The 22,698-nt window shown below is 45.1% G+C and overlaps 1 protein-coding gene across 2 annotated transcripts in view; it reads left to right on the forward strand.

Moving 5' to 3' along the window:
• The window catches only part of Prkn (parkin RBR E3 ubiquitin protein ligase), a 1,199,352-nt gene that overhangs the window by 1,007,296 nt on the left and 169,358 nt on the right, over positions 1–22,698 (forward strand). The window contains exon 9 of one of the 2 annotated variants that reach the window (XM_057763084.1): positions 10,409–10,558. The exons of the other annotated variant lie outside the window; for it this stretch is intronic. Coding sequence (XP_057619067.1) covers positions 10,409–10,558 — 150 coding nt within the window. The remainder of the gene's footprint in view (positions 1–10,408; positions 10,559–22,698) is intronic. 2 annotated transcript variants of the gene reach the window in all.

The raw sequence follows: 22,698 nt of genomic DNA on the forward strand, positions 1-22,698 counted from the left end.
TGTTGGTTCCCTCAGAGTAGAAGAGAAGACATGTCTTACTGCCGAGCTTTCCCCAGATAGTACGTGGAACTACCATCAGTGATTCCCTGACTAGATGAAGTGGAAAGGCGATGACACATGAGCAGATTGGAAAGAAAGACAACATGCTGCCAGAGAAACGGGATGAAACCACAGGGACACTTTAAAGCTCATTTTAAGTGTGGCATCAGTTGCGCCATTTCAGTGAAGAGCATCCAAGTTCAAGGTGTGTGCTCATATTAGTTGCTTTTCTATGGCTATGCTAAAAACCATGACCAAGGCAATTTATAGAAAGGTTTATTTAAGGCTCATGGTTTCAGATGGATAGAAGTTTATGTCTGCCATGTTGCAGGGAGCATAGCATCTTGCAGACAGGCAGGCAGGCATGGTGTTAGAGCAGTAGCTGAGACTTTGCATCTTGATCTGCAAGCACAAAGCAGAGAGAAAAATCCCTTAAAATTTCCCGCATCTTTTGGAACCTCAAAGCACACCTCCAGTGACACAGCTCCTCCAACATGACCACACCCACTCTAGCAAGGCCACACCTCCTAATCCTTTCCAAACTGTTCTACTGACCAGGAACCAAGTATCTGAATGTATGAGCCTGTGTGCGCCATTCCCATGCAAGCTACCACAGTGCCCAAGGTGGAAGTCACATTACTAAGCCTAGGGTTTTCCCCAGAGTTGGCAAACAGGACTGTGCATATCTGTGTTTCCTAGGCAGTGTTTATGGTGGTGGATAATGCAGTCTGGCTCAGAGTGGAAAGAAATGTTAAATGTGAAGAGGGCCAATGGCCAGAGAAAACGTTGGACCCAGTAATTAAAAGTCTTCATGAGGTTAAATTCAGTCATGTGCATATCTCGATTTAAAAGTTTATAAAAATAAGAGCTGCTTCTTGGAAAGAAAATACTAGGAGTTGGCACCTCTTCTGGAGGCGATAAAGCCTAAGGAGAACTGTGACAATAGGGGATGGAAAACATCACAGGGATGATAAGATCGGCCCAAAAGAGCTGATTCATCCACATGAGAAGGAGTTAGCATTTACCGGAATGATACAAAGCCAGGTGCAGAGCTGCAAGCTGAGCTAGAAGCTCAACCTCCAAGAGTGAAGGACTGTGTCCAGTGTCTGCACACAGGGACAGTAGTGGGAAGGGCAAGACAGGAAGCCAGATGGCACAGGGCTCCAAGGAGCAGGGAGTTTGCAAGAGAGAGGAGGACTGGGGGTTTGCAGGGGCCAGATGTTTGTGAACCTGAAGTCTCAATTCACATGGCACAGAGGTAGGTGGAGAGGTTTGGGTAGACTGAGGAAGGAAGAAGCATTTTAAGAATCTGGCTACACAGAACAGTTTGTTTTCATGGATCTGAAACACCAGGAAAGACTGAGAAGAGTATGGAGGAGCCAAAACTGATGTGTACTGATGTGTACTGATGTGTACTGGTGTGTACTGACGTGTACTGGTGTGTACTGATGTGTACTGATGTGTACTGGTGTGTACTGGTGTGTACTGATGTGTACTGGGGAATTGTGCAGTGAGCAACACAGGAGATGCACGGGACACAGACCAAAGGCCAAACCTCAGCAGGGTACCATGCATGGATTGGGGCAGATGTTGTCTGCTGGTCTCTGCAGGAAAGCATGTCCCCTGAACCACCTAGCACCTCTCACTGCAGAAGGTCAGAAGCCCCCCTTCATGGTACAGCCTGGCTCACATCCAAGGGTAGGTCATTGTAGGTTTGAACCCATCTCATACAAACCAGGAAATCAATATAAAAAACTCTAAGTCATTCAAGTTCTAATGGGTTCATTAAATAAATGTTCCCTTGAAATGAACCCATTTCATTCACCAACAGTCTTACAAAAATCTTGTGAACAAATGACACCTGGTGCTCCCTCTTCCTGCCCTCAGAACCACCTAGAACCTCAGACCTGCTTCAGCACTGGACAAAGAAACTTATTCTGAAAAAAAGTGAGAGTTGAGAACATCCTGGACTGGAGGAAGTGCCCAGGGAGACAGAGGACGGAAGGTGGGGTCGGCCTAAAGACCACAGCTCCTTCTGAAGAAACCAGAGCCAAATCCTACTTTTCTGCAGGGAAGGACTTCGATTTGCCAACTAACACTACTACTCCAAGCTTTCTCTCTGGACTAGAGGAAAGGGTAAATGTGTGTACATAAAAGACGGCAGCACTGGGCTGTGCCCATGGGGACAGTGGGCTTGAGCTCCTGCTTGCAGAGTCTCAACAAGCCGCCTCAGCAACACCTCTTGAGAACAGATAGGAGAACCTTGCAAGCTTCCTTTCTGCCTAGCCTTGCCTTCCCTGGAGAGGCCCTGGTGTGTTTAACCATGCACAGAAGAAACAAGAAGCTAGCTGGTTTCCAACTCCTTCCAGAAGACTCCACCACCCCCAGAAGTTGAGATACGAATTCTTGGCACCATCTCACGTCATGCATCCGAAGGGCTTCCTAAATTACAATCCAGGATTCTGCCTGTCTCTCCAATCATGTTTCCAGCGTAGATTAATATGCTTCCACCATGCATTTGATTTCGCCATCCTAATGATTGCTTTTTCTGCACAGTGAACAAGGTCCAGCCCTTTCTCTAGCCAATTCACTTCATCAGCGGCTGACAGATGTCTAGGGATGCAAAGAACATTACCAGCAATGGCTCAGAGAGCAGGAGCCGCAGGTGACAGGAGCCACCACTGAGACTGCCACTAACTCGCTCAGACTAACAACCTGCAAATGAGGAAAAATAAGAAGGAGATTATAGACAATTTTAGGAGTACTTTAAAAAAATAAAAATAAGAAAACCTTCCTAATCATGTGTGTGGGAAAAATAGGGCATTCTCTACAATAGCAAGGGGAAATATTTTAGCAAAAGTTATTGGTCTTTTATGTGGTTGTTTTAGATATTTTTAATCAAAACAAGTAAACAATAAATGGATTTTTGTAGTTTTTAATAGGTGAGCAAAGAATAGTGAGCCAAAGGTTTTTGGTTTTCTTCTCGTCTAAAGGAGGAAAGTAAGGAATGGAGGCAAGTGGCTTTTGTGGAAAGGGCCATCGTCGTCCTGGCCCGAGCTCAAGTGTTGAAGACCCATGCACTACCAGTGTGGAATTCAGACTCTGAATCCATGTGACCCCAAGGCTTCACCCATCACTCCCCTAGGAAGGATTCGGCAAGTAGGCAAAGGGCTGGCACAGGTGTGTGGCACAAAGCGCCCATTTCCAAACAGCAACTCTTCACCTCTCTTAGGGATCCTGAGAAACGAGTGCCGCATGGACCCTCCCACTCACCCACCCTCCCACCCACCCCTGAAGGAACCCCCACAGCTTCAGCTAAGAATTAACAGAAGCCAGAATTGACACTGGAAGGCAAGAGAGGCCCAACAACTGTACCTGAGTGCCCCCAAAAGGATGCTCTGGAAACACCAGGACAGCATGAAACCAATCTCCTTCCTTGCTCCAAGCAGTTGCCTGGGGGCAGGCAGCTCCTGGATGGCTGTCAAGTCCGGACTCATCATCACCAACATCTGCCAGCTTTCCCATCTAGGTTTCAGCCTCCTTTCCCTGCACTTAACATTCTCTGACTTTTAAAATGGAGACTCTTTCTTGCTTTGTCTCCCCATGAAAGCAGGCAGATGAGGCCTGCGGGTGACACAGAGGACAGGAGGCCACGTAAGCACAGCTCCTTCCCAGCCTGACCCCTCAGGCCACCACCCATGTTCTTTCATGGACTTAGTATGCAGGCAGTAGGCTAAAAAGAAAAAGGAAGATTGCTAACCCACGAGGGGCTTGAACTTGTGACCTATCTCTTTCAGAATGATAATCTACCCGGTCCAACCTCAGGCCAACAAAATCCAGTGTCTGTTTCACTATATTATCCTAGGGCTCATTATTTAGAATCCTAAAACATGATTGTGTTGAAACCTGACTGGTACTTCCAAATGAGTATTTTTTGTTTTTTAGAGAATCTGTGAGAATGCACACACAAAGATGGAATGATTTTCCCCACAACTAAGGTACAAAGCATCACAATGAGCTAAGAGGTAGCTTACTGAGGCAAGGCATTCTAACAATGCTTTTCTCCCTATATTTCCATAAACTATGAGCAAATGTTTAGTTATTTTCCTTGGGTGAAAAGTCATATGCTTTTTCTTGACACAATTATTTTTTTAAAAAACTTTTGCAGACATTATATAAAAACATAAATTATTTTAGATATTATGGTTAATCTCAATTATCAACTTGAGATCACTGGGGGAAAGGGCCTTTAGCCATGCCTGTGGGGGATTATCTTGACTAGATTAACTGAGGTACAAAGATGTGCCCACTGTGGGCAGCACCACTCCCTGGGCTGACTATAAGCGTTCAATGCTCTTCTTCCTGGATGTAGACACAATATGATCAGCTACTTCAAGCTCCTGCTGCTTGACTTCCCCAGCATAACAGACTATACTTCAAACTGTGAGCCAAAATATACCCTTCCCTTTTCAGTTGCTTTTTTCAAGGTGTTTTCACAACAGAAAAAGTAAGCTACTAGTTACCTGTGAGTTATCTACTTTATGAAATCATACCTGAGAATTTGCAAACTGGTTTTAACCAAAGCTTAAATAACAGTTTGATATTGTAATATTAGTATACATACTATATATACATATACATGTATTCCAAAGTCCATCAGTAAATTATTTGGGGCTAATTCGTTGCTTTGGAGCTTACCTCAAAACTGATTTTCTTAGCCCTAGTCTATGTTACCATGAATCATATTCCTCCAAATCAGGTATGTTTACCTAGTGGGATTGCACCTGGGAAAGTCAGGCTACCCCATGGAAATCATATAAGCAGTGTTGAAGAAAGGTTGGTTTTGCCATTTGGAATCCATTTATCAATTACCTACCGACACTGCGTGAGTTTCACACTGAGGTAAATACAGATAGTATGCTCGACTTAGTGCTAATGTGTCTGTACTCTCTGTGAAATTTAAGGTGCCGCACTCCCAGTGAAATTTGCTTTTCATGCCCATGAAAGGTTAAAAGGAGTCTGTGTCAGTATGGGTCACGTCTTGAAAGAAACCAAACAAGGCTGTTTGCTAATTACATGTCTAAACTATCTCCTCAGGGCACTGAGCTTCCTTCAAATACTGTCACGTTATTAGTTCTAGGTCAAAAGTGTTCTAAAAATTTCACGGTGTAATAAATATGCTAGGCTGGGGAGACAGTTGGTGGGTAAGAGTGCTTGTTGAGCAGGATGAAGACCTGCGTTCGGAGTCCCAGAACCCACGTAAAGCCTGGCTCTGTCTAGAAGTTCCTGCAACACCAGGCACAGAGGTGCAGGAGACAGAAGACAAAGGGAGTATTCAAGCCCCTCAGCCAACCTGGTAAACTCCAGGCTCAGTAAGAGACCCAGTCTCGAGCAAACAAAATGGAAATGGAGCATGATGGGGCATGGTAGAGCAAACCACTGTACCCTCCAACTTCTGTAAGCATATAACAATGCACATGCCCGCAAATATGCCTTCAGTAGGCACATCCAAATCCCATGCGCGATTTCTTTAATCACTAGAAACCACAGGCATATGCTGGAGCATTTGTCTTCCCTTAGAAAAGGAATTGTGCGTCTGGTGCTCTTGAGAGTATCAGAAGTAAAATAACAGTCACACTTTTTAGCTGATAGAAAGAGGAGCCTAACTCTGCAGACACCACTGGCATTTGAGACGGCTGTGAAGGGAGGCAGTAAGACTCTGATACACTGTCAGCCTTTGTCCGTTGGTCAGCCCCTCCTAAGAAAAAGTCATCATTCATGATCACAGTAGGGAAACTGTTTAGTAAATAAAGAGCTGAGTGAGAAGTTCTTAAATGAAGAGAAGATCACCAGGTATTTTGTTGTTGAAAATGAAGCCCAGGGCATGCTGCATGATAGGCAAATGTTCTACCACTGAATTTCACCTCTAATTAAGAACAATTATTTTACAACTTACTTGTATAGATAAAACCATCCTAAATCACTGTTATGAATCCCCATTGCTATTATCTTATTAGAATTCCTGAATTATTGAAGTTTAATAAGATAGAGTCCACTAACTCATTCTGTTCTTACGGTATATACGGACTGCTGGTAAGACACCTTCCCAAGTTCCCAGTACAGAGCCGTGTGTGTGTGTTTGTGTGTGTGTGTGTGTACCATGAAATGGGTGTAGAGGACTGTAATAAGGTCACTTCAGAGGGACTGGACTTGTCCAGAAGGCTTCTTCTCGAGACAAAGTCCCTCACTAAGGAGAACTCTGCCTGGAACAGGAAGGGGGAAAGGAAAGATGATATCTAGTTAGATGCATGGGAACAGAGCTGGGGCTAACTAGTACTTGTAACTCTGGCTCGGCTGTAAAGTCCTTGTCAAATGTAGAGAGAGAAGATATCTAGTCTTGCAATTATATAAACCATATAACCACTCAGTGAAATACTCTCATCTCCTATACTAATAATTATATGACATGATATTTTCCAGAAACTATCATGATAATCTCCCCCATGAAAACCTGCTTACTATATGTGCTCTTAGACATAAGTGACATTGAGAAAACACCTTTCCTCAGCACACCCTCGTGTGTGAGATCATTAACACGTGCATGAAGAAATTTGTCCAGGTCTTCTGCCTTGTTTCCATGAGACGAGAAAAGTAACAAAACAGATGAGAGGCCCCGATCACATTAAATCTGTATCCACAACCTACACCTTCTAAATTCACTAAGACATTCACAGAGCTACCCAGCATTCCTACTTATGCGTGTGTAAGGTGATGGAATTGAACATAAATGTGATAGATCTCTTTGTACGACCATCATGCACACACAAACACACCTCTGCCTCACTATAATAGGTTCCTCCCCATCTTCTAAGAGAAATATATCACACTCAAGCTTGACTCCTCTTTGTCTCTAATACCAACCAAGCAATCTGCCAGAAAATTCTTCAATTTCTACCTTTCAGTCCATCCCGATTTAGCTGCTGATCCCACCCCCATGCCACCTCCCTGGTTCAGACCAACATCATCGCTCAGGCACACATCTCTGCTTCCTGCATCCCATGTGCCCTTTACAGCCTGTCTTGAGTGTATCAGTCAGATAGATGCCTTTAAGACATCAGTCAAGTCGTACCACTCCTCTGTTCAGAGCTCTCCAAGGGTTCTGGTATCGTTTAGAGAAGCAGCCAAAGTTCTCACAGCAGCCACCAGGGACCCAAATATCCTAGATCCCCGTGACCTTCTGCCTTCACTGTCTGCCATATGCCCTGGCTCACTCGGCCTCAGTCCCACTGCTCTTGCCAGCATTCCTCAAAACAGATGAGTGTATGTGGCCTCAGGACCTTTGTACCAACCGCTCTTCTGTCTGCAGAACTCCTCCCCCAAGGAGCCACAGGCTTGCTTTCATACCTCCTTCAGATATCTGCTTGAGTGCATCTCATCTATCCGGCTTTTTCCCAGCCACAGCTCATCATTATGATGATGCTCTTCTCCGGAGCTGATCTTCCCAATCACGTAGTGATGTGGAGGTGAGCGGGCAGGCCTGCTTTTCGTCCCACCCGGCTCCCACACGGCTAGCTTAGCCCCAGAAATAACACACAAATTGTATTTTTTAAACACTGCCTGGCCCATTAGTTTCAGCTTCTTATTGGCTAATTCTCACATCTTGATTAACCCATTTCTAATAATCTGTGTAGCACCATGAGGTGGTGGCTTACTGGGAAAGATTCAGCATCTCTTCCCTGGTGGCTGGCTCCATGGCAGTCTGACCTCATTGCCTTCTTTCTCCCAGCATTCTGTTCTGTCTACTCTGCCTATCTAAGCTGCTGTCCTATCAAAAGCCAAGGCAGTTTCTTTATTAACCAATGAAAGTAACACATAGACAAATGACCCTCCTCTATCACAACCACAGCTCATCACTGTGATGATGCTCTTCTCCAGAGCCAGTCTTTTCTTTCCTAGTCCCCACACTCCTCACCCCTCCAAATGCTGTGCTTGCTCATTTCCTGGTGTCTCGTGTGATCCTCTCACAGACAAGGGCAGAGCTGTGGGTGTTGTTCAGTGCTCTGTCCTCAAATTGGACTCACGGGAGTGTCTGATGGATATAGGGCAGACTCCCAGCAAAGGTTTCAAGAATAGCTTAATAACTTAACAGATCCATTTAACTGATCTGAGCCTGGAAGCTGAAATGAACCAATAATGTCAGAACCGTAACTTAGAAGTACCGTATTCCTGTGGAATTGCGGATTTCCTCCATCAGCTGAGGACAGCACTACAGAAACCTGAGCTCAGACAAGAAGTCAGGAATACAACGTTCCAGATGTTGTAGCTGTCCAATACCCAGTACAATAGCCAGCACCAAGCACTGATTAGTTTTGGTCAACATGGCACAAACCAGAGTCACCTAAGAAGAGGGAGCCTGTGGGTGTGTTTGTGGTACACATGGCTTAAATTGCTAATTGATTTAGAAGCACCCAGCCCACTGTGAGGGGTGCCATCCCTAGGCAGGTGGGCCTGGGCTGTATAGGGAAAGTTGCTGGACGATCCAGAGGGAGGAAGCCAGTGAGCACCATGGGTCTCTGCTTCAGCTCCTGCCTCCAGGCTCTGGCCTGAGTCTGGCTTCCCTAGATGCTGGGCACCTGGGAGCCAGATAAACCCTCTTCTCCACAAGTCACTTTCGGTCTGTGTTCTATCAGGCAGCAGAGAAGCAGACCACAATCAGCCTAGAACTCTGACAGAAGGATCTGGTACCCATAAAGGGCACTAAATAAATATCCTAAGAGAAGAAGGATCCCAATTGTCCCCACCCAAACCCCAAAGGCACAGGTAGGCTCGCAGTGGCCGCAGAGGTGAAGGAGGGAACCCAATCAACCTACTCACCCTCTCTTCTGCTGCAAAGGCTCGTGACAAAAGTGAAAGTGTGTGTCACCTGGGTCTTCCAGATTAAACCCCAATACCAGGATCCCATGTCGGGAGGGGACATTTCACCCATCTCCAGTCAGCTAGACTAAAGTGCCCTCAGGGCAGCAGGATGCCAGGGAGAAGGGAATAAAGGCAGAGGTTTCAGGATCCACCCTGCCCTGAGGTTATCTCTCCAACCACAAGGGGTGGGCCAGAAGGCTGTCCCGAGCTAGAAAAGGACTTGGTGCTATGGACCTAGGCCTATGCCTGGCTGTGGGAGAAGGGAAAGGACATCTTCAGAAGTCTCACTCCCGTATAAGAGTGTTTTCTTAAGCACATACGTGTACACGTGCACACACATAGAGACCCGTGCTTTCTGATGGAGCCCTATCCCCACGGTTGCTCTCTCCCTCCCCCAGGTCCCCTCCCCTCCTGTTTTCCCTCTCATACCTGTTTGCACCTTCCTCCTGGTCCAGGGAAAGTCTCCTTTCTGTCCTGTTCAGGAAGCTTGGGCGGCACCTAGGGCTGGCCCAAGTTCTCCCCTGCAGATCTGGAGGCTGCTGAGGGTGAGAATGGGGTTGGAGTTATAGAAACCATAGTTTTGGCGGGGCTGGGGGTAATGGAGTGTGTGTCATGGCAGCTCAGCCTCCTGTGGTTTATTTGATGAAGGTAGTGGAAAGGAAAGAATGACAGGAGATGCTTTGGTGAAGATAGGCCTCTTCTTTAAGTCACTGTCAACTTATAGGTGGTCAGCAATTCTGAGGTGTGTCATCTAAATGATTATGAAGCCTCATCCAACCTTAAACAGAAGCATATATACTGCATTTAAGGCAGATAATGTCCATCATTTAATACAGACATATTTCCTAGAAGTTGTATGAAGTACAGTCTATTGGCACAATGTCACAGAACACCAAATTTATGGGGGAAATCAGTTTTCTAAAGAAAAAAAGTAAGATAAAGACTTTTTCTTTCCCTGGGATTTTAGGGAAAGTCTCTTGTATCCCAAGCTGGTCCCAAGGTCCCAATCCTCTTGTGTCTACCTCGCAAGTGCTGGGATCACAGCCATTAGACACCATACCTGGCTCATCTTGGTTTTGAGTTTGGAAAAGTTTCTCTGTGCTGGATCATACCTTTACCCCACACCTTTATCCTCACGCTCCCCTGCCCCCACCATACAACCCACTGTACACTCTGACTGTACACCCCCACTGTACACCCCTACCATACATCCCCACCATACACCCCCACCATACACTCCCACATACACCCCCACCGTACACCCCCATATACACCCCACCGTACACTCTGACCCTACATTCCCACCGTACACTCCCAAATGCCCATGTCCTATACTGAACTCAGGTGAGAACTCAGTCTCAGAGTTCCTCATCTGGTTGCTTAGGCAGAAACAACTCACTTTAGGCTGTTCTGGGTCACATGCACAGCTCACCTTGCCTTCCACTTCTCGCAGTACAACAGGTACCAGCAGTATGGCGCGGAGGAGTGTGTACTGCAGATGGGAGGCGTGCTGTGCCCCCGTCCTGGCTGCGGAGCTGGGCTGCTGCCTGAACAGGGCCAGAAAAAAGTCACCTGTGAAGGGGGCAATGGCCTGGGCTGCGGGGTGAGTACTGACCACACCCAGGGGTGCCTGGGAGTGTGCTCCTTTGCTTTTGTGGATGTGCTGAGATTGTCTGCATTTTCCTTTGGGGCTCAGACATATTTGAACTGATGTACAGAAAAGCAAAGAATTTTTTCATTCCTGTGTAGGAATTGGGGTGTGTATTCTAAGACGTGCTGAACCCCCATGCCAGGCGTTTACACTTCCCTTGCCATGTCCAGCTGATGTAGGGGGAGAGAAAGTCTCCCCAGGTGCAGAAAGCGAAAGTAAAGAAGGAAGGGAGTTTCCCATCCAGGCTGTTTAGAGACCCCATTTGTCTCAGCATTTCCAGAAATAAGATGAAGATCGTACAGAAAAATTCCAAGTGCAACTGGTGTAAAACACTTGGAAATCAAATAACCAACACTGAGGGTACCATAAGGGAAGCAGAATGAGGAACAGGAAACGTTCTGAGAGGCCAAAGCAGACAAGCTGAGCAGATCCCACACTTGCCTGCGTCTGTCGTGAGTAAGGGAAGCCATTCCCATCCCCAAACGCTCACTACATTGCAGGCACAAGCAACAAACGGATACTGATGTTGATGTCAACTCTCCAGCAGACGGGATAAGGGAAAAAGTGTGCTGTCTTATAAGATGCTGTTGAATTTTGGTGGAAAACATTCTTGTAGAATTGCAGAGTCAGGAAGAGCTTTCTGAAGAGAGTGTGGTTAGCAGAGTCCCAGCAGCCAGGCCTGACTTTCCCTTAAGTCGTTTGTTCACGTGTTGGCAGCTTCTGTTGCTCTAAGTGACACTCACGGTGGGTTCCCTGCTGCGGCTCACAAACCAGGGCTGTGCAACTCAGGAAGCAGACGTTGAGATAGGAGGCCATGGTGTCCAAGAGGAAAACAAACATGCAGAAGGTTTCTCTGGGTTAATAACCATAGCTACAGCAAGTCAAGTGTGCTGCCATCATGTGAATCAAAGTGTGTAAATCAAGTCACGCACGCCAGCCTTAGCCTCTGTCACCACTGTGGAGTCTACACTGATTGAGAATGGCCTAAGCTGACTGCCACAGTTAGGGCTCAGAATCTTGTCAAATATTTTCTTTTCAAGTGAGTTGCAATCATTTTAGACTGATGGCTAACTTTGTATGTCCGCCATTGTTCTAATGTTGTTCTGTCTATAAAGCTGGGTTTTAATATTTTTCATGAGGAGGTGGCAATTTCTTTGGCTTGGTTTTTACATTGTCTTTTACTTTCCTTTGAGAATGTTGAAGGATTTTAGTCATTTTCTATTTTGGAGACATTCATGTTGTATTTGGATATTTCTGTTGAGTTTTCTCTTTTTCTTTTATACAGTGTGGTGTCATGAGTAGCCTATGTATTTAAACTCCCAAACTTGAGGAATTACTTTCCAAAATTCTTATTAAATTTTACACATGTAGATACATGTGTATAGGAATCTGAGGACAAATTATGGGAGTCAGTTTTCTCCTTCAGCTGTGGGTTCTGTGCAGCCAGGCCTGAGGCTTGGTGGCATGTGCCTTTCCCTACTGAACTATATCACTGGCCCAGGAAATTACTTTGGAGATTGTTTGAATGACTCCAACGCCTTTGGATTATGTGAGTTTGGGGACAGGACAACTTTCCCTCCAAGAGAGTGACTATATTTGAACTTTGAAATTCTGGATGCTATGAGTTTTGTTTTAATGTTACTTGTTCTGTTTTGTTGTTCACAAGAACAGAAGTGTTGGATTGTATTCATTAGCTAGTGTTCTGTAACCATTAGCGACAATTTCCATCATTTCTTATGACTTTTATTATGTCCCAGAATTCCTCAGGGTTAGGAGTCACCAATGAAAGGCTCGGCTTCTCCTTCAGGGTGTCCCATGAGGTTGCAGCCCAGATGGGAAGATCCATCCAAGAGCCTGACCAGAGCAGGGAGATCTGTCTGTAGGATGGCTCCTCCATTCACGTGTCTGGAGGCACAAGATCTCAGTTCCTCCTTGGCTGTTGCCAAAAGGCATGGCCTCTCACCACAGGGCTTTGCTCTTGGCTGTTTGTCTCCAAGATGGCTGCTAGTTTTTCTCTGAGCGTGTGACCTACTCCTCTAGGTCATTTACAGTTGCTTCCACTTGAGTCTACCCATGAGATCCATCCCGCCCTCAAAAGATCCATCCCACCCTGAGTCTATCCATGAGATCCATCCTGCCCTCAAAAGATCCATCCCAACCTCAAAAGATCCATCCCACCCTCAGGAAAGAAACTATCAAAGAACTCATGAGTGTATTTTAAACTACTGTCACTTGCAATTTGAAGTTGAAAAGAGAACAATGGAAAAATGAGTTTACAAAGGCCGCTTCTGACCTCTCCCTCCTCCGTCTCCCTCCCCTCTCCTCTCTTCTTCCCACTGCCTGACCGCTATAGTCTTTCCATTCTCCCCAGCTTCCATTGGTTCCCATAGCTCTAGCTTCCTGGCAGACACAGATTAGCGTCATCTTCCCCCTTTGCTTCAGATCTCCAGCTTTCACAGAGGGGCCACAATCAAGCTGAGGTAGCCTCTGAAACTCTAGGCAAGCCCCCAATTTAAATGCTTTCTTTTATGAATTGCTTTGGTAAAGCTGTCTCTTCACACCAATTGATCAGCAACAAAGAGGAAGTCACCAAAAGCTTCATCAATGTTCATTGAACACTTACCTACCTAACCAACTTGGTATTCAAGGACACAGAGCATTCATTTGGTCCAGTCTTTCACATGGTGTAGAATCTACCCTGAGTCAAGCCTTATCTCCAACAGAGATCTATATCCTAGACCCAATATTTTAGCCTTGAAAAGGTTTCTTCTCCTAAATCTTGGGAGTGACATCATTCGTTTACATGTTCGAGGCATGGAAGTTGCAAATTGAGTAGGGATACATCCCAATATGCCAGAGCCCCATTTTCACAGCTGTACCACCTGTGCATTGAGCTCCAGGCTAGCCAAGGCGTTAATGGGCTAGTCATTTGACCGCCATTAAGTGCCTGGCCCAATGTGCCTATGACTGACTACTACTGTGTAGTTTTCATCTGAACAAACTAGAGTTGGGGTTTCTGATTGACTTTGGTTTCTCCAACACAGGTGGTAAGATTAGTATGTACAACTCTGTTGCTCAAACACATATTGTATCCATTGGAAAATGAGATTCCTGAAACCTTTCTGCCTTCTGTCACTGAGCTCACCAGATGCCAAACAGCAGTGGGCTTTACCTAACACAGTGACGAAAGGTTTTCTGTGCCTGTGATTGCTGTTTTCATCAGTTTAATGACTGCATCTCAATCTACTGCTATTTTAACTACCGCCGGCAGCCCTGCAGCCCACAGTCAGCGCCCCACTGCTTCAGCAGCCGCCTGGTGGTATCTCCAGTTCCACCAGCACTGGCTCTGCCCGTGCTGCCAAACTTAGTTTTTAACTAAGTCTCTACCATTCTATTTACCAATAAGACTTGGAAGTCGGATGTTGGGGTGAAAACCACCTAGCTCAGAGAAGTTGAGAAACAATCAGCTGACTTTCCTTTTAGGCCAGAGACCCAGCAAGAGAACATCTCTCCACCCATCCAAAACCAAAAGGACCTCGAAACTCCAAGTCCTTCCCTACTCTTCTCTGTGTGTCTATCCATTTTCCTGGCTTCTCAGTACTCCTCATGCTAATTCCTGTCAATTAGTAGCTGGCTCTGCCCCGTGATTCAAGTCTCAGGTTTCACAATGCTATCATATAACCTGCAAGATGTCATGGCCCACGTCCATCTGGCAGTAGCCTGGCAGGTCAGTGATAGTCATGGCAGATCCATTACTTGGGTAAAGAATGATTTCAGAGAAGGCACGACTTCCTAGGATTCAAGTTGAAACGTTGACTGTTTATTTGGCTCTGTATTCCTGTCCTGAGACTACATTCTCCTCCACAGTAAGATCAGGTGTCTGAGGTTCTAGATGCATGGAGTAAATGGAGTGAGTGGCCCAATAATGCAGAAGCAATAGGAATAAACTGCAGTTGTTTTCCACTCGTCTACCCCAGAGTTAGAATTGCGTACTTAGCCGCCCAGAGATCTCTTCAAACAGTGGGTAAGTGTATTCGTGTGCTTTCATGACATGGTGTCTTAGCAGCACTCCTAGGATATAATGCTGTGTGTAGAGATCAATGGCAAGTCAGTCAGGAAAGGGAAGTACTGCGGAAATCCCCTACCAGAGGCTACCTCCCCAGCCCACCAGAGCTCGTGCACACTGACATGTGACATCTCTTACTCTTGGGAGCACTGAGATTTTAGTTTTCACTAAACACAGAAGTGTTTGACTTTGCCAGAACTAAAAACAGTGTATTTCTGGAGATCAAATAACATGATTTTACTCACATCTAAGTCTTTGGTTGTATCTTGACTATGGCTCATAAAAGCATTAAATGATATCCTGAGGAATTCCTGTGATGTATTTTCTTTCCTGGGGCCTTCTTACACTGTATCTGAATAACCTCACTAACTTTTATGACTCCAATGTGAAGTGTTGACATGTTTAATACCGGGAAATAGTGACGAAATATGAAATACATGGTAGCCACTGACCTAGAATGAAGGAAGCTTAGCTGTGAGCATGAAGCCTGGTGAGAACCAGTAAGTCAAACACCTCTGTCTCATTTGGAGTTTTCTTGGACTGGACTATATCTGAGAGATATTTTTTAAAAAAATAATACTTGAACAGTCTTCTGTTTTAACTTAGAAATCCAGGGACAAGATTTAATAACAATTAAAAAGTAATCAAACAAAAACAAGAAGCTTTTAAAGTCGCATTCCACTAAGGAAAGAAGACAGACTTTCTTTAGGCAGTCAACAGTCCCCCCACTTCCTTTAACAAATGTGCCTACATGGCAAAGATCTGGGCTACAGGGGAGCAGTGAACCCTCACCCTCGCAGGCCCCTCCTGGACACTCCTAACCAGGAGCACCTTCTTGCACTGCTTCCCTCAGATTGGGTCTTAGCAGTGTGTAAGCTCGAGTTATAAAGGCCACACCAAACCTCGCTTCATAAAAACATAGAGTTCACTGATGTTGTATCTGTGTTGAAAACGGTGACTTCAAGCTACTCAATACCAGTCACACTGTGATATTGGGGATTTTAGGGAGATGAGAGAGGGACTCTCAGTTTCAGTCTTTATATAGGAAAGGAGTCAGGGAAGATGCAAAGATTTAAATTATGTTTGGATTAAAACTTAAATTAGCCAATAAGATAGAGAGCCCTTTATCAATATGTTGCATTTAGAAATGAAAAGCAAGCAGACGGCCAGTGTTTACTAATGTGAGGCCAAGGGGAACTGTTCTCTTTGCTCTTCCTTCTGTTTGTTTTCATTTCAGAGCAGCTTGAATTGGGAGACGGGCTCTTATATAGCCCAGGCTGGCCTTAAACTCGGTTTGTAACCAAGCAAGGCCTCACTGGGATCACCCATGCCTGGTTTCCTTTGTTGCTCTTTAAGGAAATCATAGTTGAATTTAATGAAAATACATGCATTGCAATGAAATATTTTGTCAGCTATATTGGATTTGTTCTTTCTTAAAGAACTGGGATTAAAATCTGGACTGCGAATGCATGTGACTTGCACCATGATGCATTCAAGGAGACACCAGACAAGATGAGGATCCCTTGGGATGACTAAACATAGGCCATGGCGTGGAACCCCAGGCTCTGCTATACCTCCCTGGCCAAAACTGCCTGAACCTACACACACGCCACAAGCAGACCCATTCCATGTTGATATGTTAATTTTTAATCTATAAAACAGTTCTCATCAAAAAGCATTTTTGAAAGAAAATCATTGCTAGGAAATGTCAAAAATATGCATTCCTTGTTTATTTGACATGTGTCCAAAAATCTAATTTCAACTCTAAGATTGGCTCATTTGCAGACTGGAAGTAAGTCTTGCTAGACTTTGTGCCTACAAGACAGCTTGGCGTGTGAAGATAGAACGCTTCAGAGAGTGTTTGTTTTAATTAAAGAAACCCTTCACAAATGTACAAGCCGGTTCCCAAATACCATTCCTCTGTAAAGTGTTTGTCAATTGACAAATGTTCCTCGAAAGATAGCCCTCTGTGGTTTGAAGAGTATGCTTATAATCCAGCACAGATCTGGCCATTCTACTTGTCTCTAATCCGTTTTTGTTTAAATAGAGGGAAGTATTGTTCTGTTTGGATGTGAGTCTTCTAAGAAGATGCTGAGCTGAAGACTTGGTCCCCAGCTAGGGTTTTGTAATTGGGTGGAAGGACTCAAACCACATCAATACACGAGTCCCTACCTGAGTGGGGCCTGAGTCGTAGAGACTGGTTGCAAGCAGGAAGTCCCCTGAAGCATCATTTTGGAAGGGATTAGTTTATTCCTAGGCCAGCCCTCTTCCCTGTTGTTCCCTGCCCCTCCCTGCTTCTCTCCACTCAGTGCCCGGAAATGATGTGGTCCTACAGCTATGGACGGAGAGCAGCAACACAACGAGCCAGAAGAAAAACCCTTTCTTCTCCTAGACTTTTCTTTACCATGCATTTTTTCGGCGTAACCAAGAGCTAACTCAAGTATGAAATAATTTTATCTTTTCAAAATGTTAAGATCCAGGTCTCTGGTTATGTGTTAGGAAGTCGGTGTGGTCACAAACTGACTGAAGACCCTGGTCCAGCTAGCTCTGTGGGAGCTCACAGCACTCTGGCATAGGCTCCACTGACCATTGAATTTGTGGGTTTATTTTGATGGTGCTTGAAAAAAACAAAATAGGCACAAGACATTCCAAGACCAGGTTCTCAGCACAAGGGAGATTTATTGGCTCCAGAGGGACGAAGGGCAGGGGATAGGAGAGAAAGACAGGAGGTAGGGGATGAGGAAAAAAGGGAGAAAGAAACAAGGGAGACAGGGAAAAGGGATATTTGTCCCTGGGGGACAAAAACCTGCCTCTGTACAGAGAGGACAGATGTGGCCCACAGGCAAACGGCAGCTTATAAAGGGAAAAGGGGAAACCTCATGCTAGAATGAGTTGATTAATTTTGATTAGGCATGTTAATTAGAGTAGCCAAAGGGGGGCTTTTGATTGCTTGATTTCAATACTTTGATAGCTGGACCTTGGTGGTGAGCCTCAAGAGGAGGAAGTGACCAAATAAGGGAACAGACGTTGGTGACTAGCTTTAGGAATGTAACCTAGCAGGGCAAAGCAGAGGGAATGGGAGAACACAAGGCCTGCCAGAGCCGTGTTTGCCATGCTCAAACCTGCTAGACTCTGCAGTGCTCAGACTTCTGTCTAGGACTATGCTGGTCGACATGTGCATCTGCTATTTACGTCACAGCTGAACACAGTCAGCAGTCCAGTCCCTACATTAGCCCCATTCTGAGAGCTCAGTGGTCACATGGTACAGATAGCAACTGTATCCAACAATACAGATGCACTGAAGAAAATTCTTTTGGACAGAGCTGGCCTAGAGAAAGGTAGCTGTCCCGGGAAGTAGCCTTGGCCATCCCTAAGCCTCCCGTGTCTCGACTCCAAACACTTTGACCTCTGCACCTGTGCTTAACACAAGAAATCTAGAGTACAAGAAGGTCGAACAGGCCAGGCCTGATGTGTACCTGGAATCCCAGCACTCAGGAGACAGAGGCAATTTTATCAGCGTTCCAGGCTAACTTGAACTGCATAGAGAGATGAGGTCAGGGTTGCATTTTGCAAACCAAGGATTGATCTTATAGCATGGGTTCTTTGGGCTGATGTGAGGAAATGAGTAACAGGGTTGGAGCGCCAGTGCCAACTAGCAGTAAGCTCAGCCAGGTGGCAACCTAAGAAAATTTGCTTTTCTTTGGAGCCTGCTAGGATTGCAACACAGAGGACAAATACGTTTTTGGCAAAGGAGTCTCTGTGTTTAATATTTAAAAGGGGAGAGAGGAATAGGTGGCTGCCTCATTTGTCAGGTGCTGTGATTGGCTTAGGTCAGAGACAAACTGTCTGATAAGTTCCAGACCAGAGTAGCCTCAGCGTCTGGGCATATTCGGTGGAGGGGACACACTTGCTGTTCACCAACCCTCATTGCTGCTAATGTCTCTGGAAACTATGACTGTGCCATCATTCACAAGTTCGTCTTAGCTGAGGTTGTAGCCAGGGTTGGCAGAGTACTTGCCTAGCATGCGTGAAACCCTGAACAGAAGCACCCTGGAGGTGGAGGTGGTGACACATGTCTGTAATCCCTGGGTTTGGGAGGTGGGGATATCTGGATCAGAAGTACAGGTCATCTTGAGTTATATAGAGAGTTCAAGGCCAACCTGGTCCACCTTCTGACACCTGTTCCAACCATGGCATCTCTTTCTACCTTACATGTCCCAGAACCAAAACTACTCCATTTTGCTTCTCTTTCTTGACTGGAAATGGAGTGAGAGCACATAGATAGATGTATGGCCACATAACTATAATGCACAGTTAGACATATGGTCACATAACTATAGTGCACAGATAGACATATGGTCACATAACTATAGTGCACAGATAGACATATGGTCACATAACTATAGTGCACAGATAGACATATGGTCACATAACTATAGTGCACAGATAGACATATGGTCACATAACTATAGTGCACAGATAGACATATGGTCACATAACTATAGTGCACAGATAGACATATGGTCACATAACTATAGCGCACAGATAGACATATGGTCACATAACTATAGTACACAGATAGACATATGGTCATATAACTATAATGCACAGATAGACATATGGTCACATAACTATAGTGCACAGATAGACATATGGTCACATAACTATAGTGAACAGATAGACATATGGTCACATAAATAGAATGCACAGATAGACATATGATCACATAACTATAGTACACAGATAGACATATAGTCACATAGCTATAGCACACAGTTAAACGTATGGTCACATAACTATAGCACATGGATAGACATATAATCACATAATAACTATAGCACACAGATAGATGTATGGCCACATAACTATACCGCATAGATAGATGTATGGTCACATAACTATAGTGCACAGACAGACGTATGGTCACATAACTATAGTGCACAGACAGACGTATGGTCACATAACTATAGCACACAGACAGACATATGGTCACATAGCATGAGCCAAATTGGAGCAAAGATGGTCACGTCACTTTGTGCAGGATTAGCAGTCTTTGATGTGCATGCATGCAGCTTTTGCAGCAGTGGAATGCTACAAGTGCATCTTCTCAGCTCCATAGCCCAGGAACCACCTTCTGTGTGCTGCCTTTTCCAAGACAGGTGTTTCACGAAACAACTTGAGATTCAAATCATTCCCTTTATGTTTTTAATGCAGAATGCTAAGTAGCATACGGCTAGCTCTAACGAGCTTCTGAGATCTCAGCTTCAAAGTTGGTGGGCCGGGGTGTTTTCCTTGTAGTGGAGAACTGATAAATGATTCTCAAATCATATGCTATGTTTGTCTCACATGTATTTTTGGTACTTTTTCTTCAGAACTTCATATGCGTACAATGCATTTTAATTCTATCTGCCACTTCCTCCCACCTCCAGCTTTCCCCTTGCCTCCCTCACATCCCCATCTCTAATTCATGTTCTCCTGTGATTTTATTGTTGCATGCATGCAGCGTGCGTGTGTGTGTGTGCATATGTGTGTGCGTGTGTGTGTGCGTGTGTGTACGTGCGCCTACTAATCTCACTAGTATTGATTATATGGATGTAGAGGTGACCACTTGAGCATGCTCAGTCTATTTGGGGGACTTGTCACTTGTGGTCCTCTGCTCCTTACATTTTCCATCCCTCCATCCATCATGTTCCCTGATCTTTGAGTGTAGGAATAATGTTATAGATGGTCCATTTGGGGCTGGATACTCCATAGTTGCTTATTCTATGCACTTGGACCAGTTGTGGTTTGTGGTAGCCCACGTGTGGCTCAGTTTCCATCTGGAGTCAATTCTGGCTTTAAAAAAAAAAAGTCATTTGAGCTCAAACTTGCCTGCTCTGCTTGTTCCAGCATCCTTGAGGGCTGTGAGAAAGTTCTGATTAAGCCCACGGGAAAGAGCATTTTGCCCGTGAGAAAAGAGCATACTAGCTAGTAGAAAGAATGCTGCTGATGCCAAACCTCAGGAACACGGAGATAGAAATTGAAACTGCTCGCTCAAGGACAGGAGTGGTCTTGTGATTAGATACTGATTGACCATCTGGGCTGTGCTTTCTGCTGTTTTCTATATAAGCAAGCTCTGAAATGAACTCGGGGCTGTGCAGAGTAAGCTGGCAGCCCCCCAGCTGACATTTCCTTAATCCTCGCGCCCCTACCCAGGTACCCCCAGCTGATTTTGCTGGAGCAGTCTCCCACAGTGGTTCTCCATGACAGTGACTGTCTGCTAGTGCAGAGAACCCGGCTTAGCGGGTGACAGAGTTACACTAGTTATGAAAACTTGTTGCTAGTGCTGGCTTGGGGCTCAATTGCATTTCAGAGAGTGTATTTTTATAGTAAAAATCCTTTTAATTCTAAAGCTGCTATTGACATACTTTATGGGTTTAGGATCAATTAGGGAAGATAAGATGTGTTTTTATGACTGTGTGTGGTGAAGTAACTTGTCGGAGAATCTATTAAAAGAACAGCATCTTCTAACTTTTCATAGGATGAGTACTGGGGACCAGAATAGTTTCTTATAGAGGATGGATATCTCATAAAACACTGTGTCAGATATTGTGACCATCACAAAGGAACTGTACTATTTAGATATTTGGTTTTATTTTCATCTTTGAACAAACCACTTCTGCACAAAGAAGAAAGGTCACACTGCTATAACTCGAGCCCAGCCAGCCGGAAGTGATCCCAAATCTTCTTGCAAAATGTGGGTCTGAGTCTTCCTCCTATCCCATTATTCTGTGTACTGGGCTCTCTCCTCTGTCCAGCCCAGGGGTCCTGGGTGGTTCTCAGGAAAGCAAACAGTTACACTCCATCTCATTGCGCTATGATTCTAGTCCCTTATCCTAAGTCCTCTGTCTTCTCCGGGTGGGAGCCCCACAGACACACAGTGTTCTCCCTGTTGTTTCTCCAGCTCTGCTTCACATTAGGCTCTCCCCTAGACACCAACCCCCGAGGGAGCTGGACACTACTACCTGTCTGTCTTGCCACATCCTCCATCATTCCTGCCTCTGCATCAGCTCCCTTGTTTTCCCCTCGCGTAGCTCCGGGAAATGACCTCCTGGCCCTGATGCTCATCCTGGCTCATACATCTCACTCCTTATTTCTCAGGTTTACTTGGTGTGTTATACACCAGAATTACCGGGCACGGTCATCAGAGCAGGATGCTTTGCTCTCTTGTTCTTTGTTTTTATTGTGGTAAATAGATAGTTTCTATTGAGTCATGTAAATGCCCACACCAATTGCACTGGAAGCATCCACAGTGTTGCCCACAGGCAGCGACTCTCCACTCCAGTGCCTTCTCATCTGACCTCGCTCCTCCCCGGCTGCAGCCCCCCTGATCACTTCCAGACTCCTTCTGTCTCTATGAATGAACCCGCTCTGGGTATTTCATATTAGTGGAATCATATACCGCATCCTGCTGCTCCCTTAGCACCAGCGTTTCTAAGGATTTTCCGTGTTGTACCGTGTGTCAACTCTTTATACGACCAAATAGTGTCCAATAGGTGCATACATCTGACCAGGTGGCATTTTTTGTCACCCTTTAACCTTTTTGGTTTTTTAAACCTTTAACCTTTTTTCTTTACCTCGGGATAGCCCTTACTCTCTGACTCTCTGACTTTTGGTCGCTTGTCAGTGGCCAGAAACTCAGAACCACTCCAACTCCCAAGTATAATATCAATCCTCCTAAAACGTCTTTCCACAAATAATAAACGTGATTTAACATGTTAAATCTCCTGCCTCTGCATGCACTACAGGGACCCCAAATGGGCTTACCTAGTTTACATTGCTGTCCTGGGGACCCATCAAGTCTTACCTGTAGTGTAGACACAGAATTAAGTGAAAAAAGTAAACAAATAAATCAGTACTCACAGAATTATAAAATATTGTCTGGATTATTATTAACCATTAAAAGTGGCTGTTTGGATGAGAGAGGAGGTTTTTATTTGTGGTTTAAGGTCCTCTCCAGCACAGGTCTCCAAGCATGTAATTAGAA

This window comes from Chionomys nivalis, chromosome 2 (genome assembly GCF_950005125.1).
Source record: "Chionomys nivalis chromosome 2, mChiNiv1.1, whole genome shotgun sequence".
Classification (NCBI taxonomy): domain Eukaryota; kingdom Metazoa; phylum Chordata; class Mammalia; order Rodentia; family Cricetidae; genus Chionomys; species Chionomys nivalis.